This window comes from Ipomoea triloba, chromosome 12 (assembly GCF_003576645.1).
Source record: "Ipomoea triloba cultivar NCNSP0323 chromosome 12, ASM357664v1".
NCBI lineage: Eukaryota > Viridiplantae > Streptophyta > Magnoliopsida > Solanales > Convolvulaceae > Ipomoea > Ipomoea triloba.
The window spans coordinates 7,396,933-7,405,797 of NC_044927.1; the positions used below are offsets into that span (position 1 = coordinate 7,396,933).

The 8,865-nt window shown below is 36.3% G+C and overlaps 1 protein-coding gene across 3 annotated transcripts; it reads left to right on the forward strand.

Annotated features, from left to right (window-relative positions):
* Positions 1-1,989: 1,989 nt before the first annotated feature.
* LOC115998001 (ELL-associated factor 2-like) lies at positions 1,990-6,442 on the forward strand. Of its 3 annotated transcripts, none has more exons than XM_031237453.1 (6): positions 1,990-2,282; positions 2,394-2,457; positions 3,209-3,424; positions 3,767-4,122; positions 5,188-5,230; positions 5,440-6,442. In XM_031237453.1, exons 3-6 carry the CDS (start codon positions 3,304-3,306, stop codon positions 5,907-5,909), a joined length of 990 nt encoding a protein of 329 aa, XP_031093313.1. In that variant the 5' UTR covers positions 1,990-2,282; positions 2,394-2,457; positions 3,209-3,303; the 3' UTR covers positions 5,910-6,442. The 3 variants fall into 3 exon arrangements, with proteins under 3 accessions (XP_031093313.1, XP_031093311.1, XP_031093312.1); XM_031237451.1 differs by having other exon boundaries at positions 1,990-2,247; XM_031237452.1 differs by having other exon boundaries at positions 1,990-2,200.
* The last annotated feature ends 2,423 nt before the right edge of the window (positions 6,443-8,865 follow it).

Here is an 8,865-nt window from a genome sequence, read left to right on the forward strand (position 1 = left end):
AAGAGTGACGAGGGAGGAGAGAGGTTCGCTAGTCACGATCCAGTCTGCCGTCGCGCGAACTTCATTGTTGTTGTTGTTGTTTTTCATTATTTTTTTTTTGGCCGGAAAAATGGTGTTTGAGAGAGGGAAGAGGGTTGTCGGGGCCTTGGGGGATGAGGGGAAGAAAAAAGGGTTTGGGGAAATTTGTTTTTTTTTTTAATAATATAAAAAGACAATTTTATTCTTTAAAATAATTCACTCGACGGTAAAATGGCCACCCGTGGCCGAAATATGATCGGAAGGACCAAATGTGGTAGAGATATAAAAGTCGTGGGACTAAATATGAAAATTTTAATAGTCGGGAACCAAATGTGGAAATGGTCTCATACCCTCGTGGGACCAAAAGTGGAAATTACTCATTAGTAAGAGCATTTTTGTCTCTTCATATATTTTTTTAATTTTGTCGATTTTCACCGGTTTAATTGGGTTATGTTAACTAAGGCCGGTTCTTCTAATTTGTAGGATTCAATCGACAAATCCATAACTCCACTTCATCTGCTTTAGTTCACAGCTTCACCCATCTTCCTTCACCAAGCGAAGAACGAAAGCACACAACGCTGCTATAGAGGAGAGCACATGGGAAATTTGTCGCCCTAAATATGTAGTCCCAAATCCCTAAATTTGAACTCATTCGAAACCCCTAAAGGCAATTCGCAGCCGAGAAAAGGAGTTATCTGTCGTCTCAAATCTCTCGTTGGACGAAGTTGATAGATAGTTAAGGACATGGTGGAGAGTTCAACACTAGTATGTACAAATTCTATGGTGGATGAGCTTTTCTTTTTTTTTTTTTTGAAAACAAATACTTAATGCATTAAATCAGAATCCAAAATGTCAACAAGAAAAAGAGGAGGAATAAACCACTCCCCGCAACCTGACTCAGAAACAACTTCCCGAGCAATAGCATGGGCAACACGATTCGCAAATCGCCTAACGAAACGAAAAACTACATCGTGAATCATAGATGCAGTTTCTTTTACATCCTCAATAACAAAACCAAAAGACGAATTAAATGATTCAGACGTTAAAGCATAAAAAGTAAGCTGGGAATCGGTCTCAACATCCACATCTCCTAGACCCAAATCCTTCAACCAGCTAAGTGCTTCCCGGATGCTCATAGCTTCAGCCTCTTTAACAGTGAACGACCCGACTAGCTTCTCGGCTTTTGCTGCAATAAACCGACCTTGATCATCTCGAATAATCCATCCCATTCCCATCATCCTAGTATTTAAAGACATAGCTACGTCCGAATTGAGTTTTAGTCGCCCTTGGCATGGTGGGTTCCAACGTTCAACTTCACCGATGGAGGCTACATTTACACTGTCTAAATTATTACAGTTCCAGCGTTCAACTTTGCCGGTCATTGATATTGTGACTATAGTTGCCGGAATTTGGTTGGATATTCGCCGGAACTCTAGATGACCTGTAATACCTGCAATTACAGATCACAAATTGGTTAGAGGGTTTGCTTGCTCCAAAATAATAAGTTTGAAGGTCTAGATGGACCATATTGTAGTTCATGGTGCTGGATGAACAATTAGTTGTAGTACATAGGCCTATTTGACCATTCTGCCAAATAACTAACATATTCTTACTAATTAAAATCTAAATGAAAAAAAAGTATTTATTATATTAATCCAATATATAATGTCTAAATTATCATTAAAGAATATAAGAAATAAAAGATAAAAGATATGGTGGATGGATGTGCATAGTAAAGTTAATAGAAAAGATAACGGAAGTTATAACAGTAAATGTATTTTTATTCAAAAAATTATATAGTACAACTCTAAAAATACAATGTACACAATATTTAGCAGTAAAAACATAGACATAAATTAGAGATATAACTTTGATCGAGAATTATTATGTTTTTAGATATTTTATTAAGCAAACATGTTTAAAGATTTTAAAAATCGCATTTTTATTTTATCCTCTTTTACCTCTTTGAGTACAAAATTGATGATCTTACCTATCCCATCCCCACCTCCCCGATCGTTTTTCTGCTATAACGACGCAGAATTCCAGCATCAAGAGTCCACCGCTTTGGCTACCTTCGGACGCCATAGCAGATGATTGAAGCTTCAACAGCCACCTTCGGACGCCATAGCCGCCTGTGTTTATTTTTCCGCTGGAATCTCCGTGCACGGCTGCTCGCCGCCGCGTACTTCTAGCCTCACCTTCTGTCTTCTTCCTTTGCCTTCTGGCCATGTGAATGCTTTAAAATTGATTTTTAATTTTAAATGGTTAACTTATTTTTCTTATATTCTATTTCGCCCACTTATCTTTCTTATAATTTGGGAACTATTGTTGGCTTTTGGTTCTAATTAGGATTCCAATTTTATTAACTTCTTCAGGTTTAGGGTTTGCTGAGGCGAGGAGGAGAGAAGCGGAAGCAAGAAGTGACGAGAACGACCCCAGGTAATTGATTTTAACCCTAAATTTGGATCTCTGACTCGTTGAATTCCGCTTTCGCATCCTCGCTTTGGACCAAAACGATAGCTTTGTTCTGCTTTCTGACGCAATTGCTCTTTGCAGAAAGCGTGGGCATAACTAAATGTGCTATTTTATGTTACTTTTGAAGACATAATGAAATGTTTTGTGTAGTTATAAATGCCTGCTAAGCAACAGTGTTTGGTTCACCTTAAATACGTGCACAATGAGAAGAAACCTCTTAAATCTATGCCATTTTTTAGGTTCTTAATGCTGTATTTACAACTTTCAGAAGTTTTCATCTCTTGATGTTCTGTTTATTATCATGCTGACTTGTGAGTTTACATTGAAAGTTGTAACAGAATATCATAGTCGAGGATTATAAAATATACAATATCAGAACAGTGGGAAATGTAGTTTCATTTCTATATAATATATCACAGCATATCATACCAGTGATATCAAATAATATAATATCACAATGTTGCCATATATCTCATCAATATACTCTAACATCACTCACATTGTAGCTTAAGTTAGAAGAACTATGGATTTCATGTTAGTTTCAAGAGATTATTAATGAAGGTGATGATGAGGATGATGTACTACACCATAAAAATTGAAATTTGTATAAATATGTAATTGATGTGTTAGTTGATGTAATTTTGCTGAACTTTCACTTTTTAGTTGGTTGAATAAAAGGTTGAAGTACCATTCTTTTGTTTGTCACAAAAATCAGGCCCTATTGAACTCTAGACTTCAACCCAACAGCCGTTGCTGGCTAAAAGTTGAAGTACCAAGCAGCAAAGTAATAGAGTTTGAGTTTAGAAGAAGATGAACATCAACAATAAAGATGAACCAAACACTGCCCCAAAACCTGATCAATGGTACAATTTAACGCTAGGCTCTTCATTCAAAGAACAGAATCCTTCCTCCAAGTTCTGCACTTTACGATGTATGTTTCTCTATCCTCTGTATATATATGTGTGTGTCTGCATATCTGTTTAATTATACATATATATCCACGGCACATTTCTTTTGTTCTTTTTTATTTTTATTTTTATTTTATTTTATTTTTTTTAAATTTTGTTTTTGTTTTTGTTTTTGAGTTGAGCCTGTTTTGTAGTTGATTAAAACGGATAAATCTGTGCAAATGTCACCTTTCTGCTGTTGACATAGCGAATTTGATTTTGTTTCTTTCACCTTTGTTTTCATTATGTGATTTCTTAATTGTGGATTGATGGTTAAGGTTTACGTATTAATGCAATGGTAGTTTATATTGTTTAAACCTTTGCAGATGAGTTTAAACCGGCTTCAATTGACAAAAACCAGTCTGGAAAACTACACAAGAACAAGGAGAATAGGGTTACTGTTGAATTTCAGAACAGTCAGCCTGGGAAGCCCAAGGTTAGCTTTGAGGGGAGTAGTGAGGATTACAAAGAGAATGATGCTGTTCTATTTTTTGATGGTGAGACGTTCCGGTTGGAGAGGTTGCACCGGGCAGTCAAGCGGTTGAAACATGTTAGGCTCCCCGGAGAATCTGCGGCTGTATCTGCTTCTACTTTTGCGAGTGCAACTGCAGAGACAAGTTCACCACCAGTTGTCAAAGCACCTAATTTCCAGTCACAGAATAATGTTGTTCGTGCTCTACCTGTGAGTTCTTCTTTGCTGAATTGTTTCTACTTTAACCTTTAATTGGTAATTTGAATAAAATGATATGTGTCACAAGATGAAATATTTCAGAATTATGTATCTAAATGTAAATCTGAAGATGTCATATAATTATATGGTTAAGGTATGGCCTTGACAGGTTTGAACAACAGGATTTGATGTTCTCATGAAGTGTAGACTGATAAAATCTGCAATTCTGTATAGCAAGTTAGAAAAAAGGAACAGAAATTTTCTAAGTTAACTCTATGCATTACAGCTTGGACCTATCCCATTGTTTTCTTTGTACTTTCAACTTTGAAACCCATGCCGAAATATTTGTCACTGGAAATGGCTTGACTGCTAGATGAGGGTTTGTGATTTTCAGTTTGTGGCTGTCTTATGCCAAACATTTCCTAGAATATCTTCATAAAGGATTAGTGCTGCAGTGCTGCTATAAAATGGAAATCCATTGAATGACATTTGAAGTATATGATTATCATATCATAATGAGTATGTAGTGCCTTGTCTTAATTTTTTCATTGCTTTCTAGGGAGAGCTAGTACTTTTTTTGGTATCTGACACTTTTGCTAGTGCAATTAGGTTTAAATAACTGCTGTGAGTTTGGTATTTCCCACATTTTGGCAATAAAAATTAGATTTTCTTAGAACCAATGATTCTCTTTTGCTTGCTATTTGCACGGATGTTGTTGGATTTCTTATCTGTCTACCTTTAAGCATGCATTTGGTTATGCATATATAATTTGCTGCTCAAGTGATTAAGATTTCAACTTTAACTTAGCACTATAAAAAAAGTATTAGAAACACTGATTCCGTCTCTCTTATATTTCTTGGTGTAGCTTCTTCAGATTTTAGATCTTATATTTCCTTAGCCTCTGATTTCTGGTTATAGTATCATGCTTATTTAGAATCCCATGGTTTTATTATATTATTTTCATTGCATAATAGGAAACAAAGGATTGGTTTTTCTATTTCCTTGCATTATATTAGTAAAGTGACCCTCCACCACTTGTGCCACCCACTTAAACTCTTATGTTGCTTGTCTGCACAGATTGAGGTTGAACGAATTGAAGTTGGTGACATCAAAAGTTCAGGTATGAATTTTCATTTAATTTTAAGCTTTCATTGGATTTATGTAAGCTACCAAGCTGGTTGTTTGTGCTTCCTTGATTTACCTTAAATCCAAGAGTGTCTGTTGATCGGAACAAGTGTATATATGAGTTGGATACTTGTTCATTTCCTGTTGGTTTGATGCTTGTCAATAATGACAATGGTTCCTTACTGTTTTCTTTTTTGGATGTAGATACACGACCTAAAAATGAGAAAGCTGCTGATTATCCATCTTCACATGCTAATCAATCAAATGCATCACCTGAGGCCAAGAGTGATGACTTGGATGAACAGTTGGATATATTGAATGATGATGTAGAGGGTGATACAGCAGCTAATGGGGGAGGGGATATTATAGTGAAAGAAATCGATACTGGTATTGACATTAACATACCGCATCATAATGATACGGATGATGAAATTGCGGATGTGGATGCAAGTGACGATGATGATAAGGGCCGTAATGCAGCAGAAGAGCTTAGAGCACAGGTGAATGCAGAAGAACGTGGTGAACACACTTCAAGTTCCAGCAGTAGCAGCGGTAGTGAGAGCAGTGGGAGCAGCAGCAGCAGCAGTAGCAGCAGTAGCAGAAGCAGAAGTGCAAGTGACAGTGGCAGTAGTGACAGCGAGAGTAGTGATGCTGAAACTGTCAATTCTATCTGAGAATTTTATACTATCAGGATCCTGCCATTGTTGCCAACGTGCGTTTAGAGGTCTATCTATTACCCAATATCCAGTGCTATGGTCTAGTGATGCTGAAAAAGTCAGTTCTATATAAGAATTTGATGCCATCTGCATCCTGTCTTCTGCATGTTTTCAGTCTGGTATTGGCATGCCCCCACTTCAGTTTACTCTTCTCATCAGTTCCTGCTGTTAAAACTATTAATTATCGCTGTAAACGGTAGCCTTGTGGATTCATTTGTTGTGTTAAAAGAGCAGTTCCATCCAAATTCCTCAGTGTTGACATGGATTCTTTCACTAACGGCGTCAACCTAGTAGGCTCCCTTTGGATGTAGCAGCGATACTCGGGGATGCTTGACTTATAGTCTCAAAATGATTTCGACATGGATGTAAACGTAGGAATGACTCTATCTGCTCTTGTGATTTTGACATTTTATGGTGTGAATTTCCAGCTTGAATTGTTCTATATATATATTTTTTGTTAATTCCAAAATGAATGGCATATCTTCCTTCTACAGTTCTACATGTTGACATTAGTGCATAATTAACCAACATGGTTGGCATGGTGGTTCAGCACCTTGTCCATTAAGCATGAGGTTGGGGGTTTGATCCCCACCCATGCGAATGGAGCAAACCATTTGGCCAGTCCCTTACTACTTAGTGTGCTGACAGTTGGGATGAGGGTTAGTTTTTTGGCTGTCGGTCGGAGGGATACCTTTGGGCAAAATCCAAAATCCAAAAATTAGTGCATTATTACATGTTAGTAATGTTGGAGATGTGTGGATCTTCACATGTTTTTTTATTTTCTTGTTATCATGATTAAAGCAGCTGCTTACAATTTTGCGTGTTTGGTTTATGCTACTGGTTTCAAACAGATGGGTTTGTCCGAACTCCGAAGGCTAGTCCAAGCTCGAACCACCTCTCATCCCAATCGCCATTTTCGTTAAAGGCCCTGTTTGGTAAATAATCAGCCTATCAGTCAATTTTGACTTATTTGATTACTACTAGTTGTTTGGTTAATAAGCTTTTTGTAAATCTAAAATACTAAAATTCAAAAGGCTACTCAAAGTAGCATTTTCAATTAGCTTTTTGAGAAAAAAAATTATACCAAACAGCTATCAGCTAACAGCCAACCCAATCAGCCATTTACCAAACAGACCCAATCAGCCATTTACCAAACAGGACCAAAGAGATTACAGAACCTTAACTTCTTTTAATTCATCAATGCACTCACTCTGTAAATTCGGATCTGCCGAGTCTGCCAACCAACGCCATCCCCATACCGAGGTATCTGTACCATCGCCCACCCGGCGAACAACACCGAAGTAAATTTTTCCCATCTCGGATACTACGCCAGATATTGTGAGAAATTGAACTCAAGTGATTTATTCAGTGTAAGACACACAATAAATAGAGGAAAGAGCACAAGAAAAGGAAACAAACTACATCAAAGCCATAAGACTAGGCCTACAGCCCTACACAAACTAACACTAGACTAAGTCTCAACACGCCCTGCAAGATTGAATGCAATTGAATGTTTTCAAATAATTCGGACTTATTTATCCATCTCAAAAAAGAGAAAGAAAAGGAAAAAGAAGCTGGAATTTCATTGTACCCGGAGTGGGCGGCAGTATTAAGAGGGACTATATTCTCTGTTCGATGCTGTGGTTTTTAGCAGGTCGCTGTCGCAAATGTTCCAAATGTGAAATGTCATAAATGGGATGGTTCTTAAATATTGAGTATCCGAACCATATGCGAATTAATTTTTGTTTAATTCGCATATGGTTCGGATACTCAATATTTAAGAACCATCCCAAAAAAAAGGTATCCGAACCATATGCAAATTAATTTTTGTTTAATTCGCATATGGTTCTTAATTGCACTTTTTTTTCTTCGTTCAGTGGCCTAATTGCACTTTTAGGTTACGTTCAATGACCAATTTGAATGTTATTCCTTATAAAAATATTATGGCAAAAACTTGTGTGAGGCGGTCTCACCATGAGACCGGTCGGGTCGGGTCAGGTCAGGATGCAAATGTAACACTTATATGCACAAATGTCATACTTATATGCTCAAATGTAATACTAATCATGAATAAAAATTTTGTTACTTATAAGGGTAAATGTAATACTTTTAAGGGAAAATACAATACTTTTACATTTCGATTTAAAAGTATTACATTTTTCCTTAAAAGTATTATATTTGCCCTTATAAGTAAGGGACACTTGTCAAAATTACTTATTATGAAAAATGTATTACTTTTTCTCTTATAAGTAACAAAAATTGTATTATTGATTAGTGTTATATTTGAGCATATAAGTATGACATTTGCATGGTACTTTGACCCGACCCGACCCGTCTCACGAAGAAGGATCCGTGAGACGGTCTCACACAAGTGTGACCCAAATATTATTTAGACTCTAAAAGCCTACTCGCAACTTTTACTTTTGTTTTTCAAATTTTATTGGAGAAAAAAAAAAGAATAGATAAAAATCATAACTCCCTATTATATTAAATAATCAAAGCATGACACATCAAAAAATGGGAGTACATGTAGAATTATTCCAATAATTATAAGTGGCTTAAAGAAAGATGACAATATATAACCCTAACTTATAACTGCAGGGCAAATAATATTTTTACAACATTAATATATGTATAGACGGGAGATCAGGTGCAGTTATATGTGTAAAAAATGGGGTGAAATTTCCGCCATTGATCTTGGCAAAATTAACAGTCCAGAATGAAGATAAATTTTATAAAAAAAACGCGGTGACATTAGGGTAATTTTGCGTAGGTTCAAAGCTTAAGGTGCGTAATTTTAAAGTTTAAGGTGCATAAGATCAAAGCTTAAAGTGCATAAGTTCAAAGTTAAGGTGCGTAAGTTTATAACGTTAGGTGTCTAAGTTTAAAACTTAAAGTGATTAAGTTGTGTAAA

Excerpts from the sequence above, each read along its gene's own strand:
- LOC115998001 (XM_031237453.1), top strand. The coding sequence starts at position 3,304 with ATGAACATCAACAATAAAGATGAACCAAACACTGCCCCAAAACCTGAT. Across the intron at positions 3,425-3,766 it reads CAAGTTCTGCACTTTACGAT|ATGAGTTTAAACCGGCTTCA; the intron begins GTATGTTTCTCT and ends AAACCTTTGCAG. Across the intron at positions 4,123-5,187 it reads ATGTTGTTCGTGCTCTACCT|ATTGAGGTTGAACGAATTGA; the intron begins GTGAGTTCTTCT and ends TTGTCTGCACAG.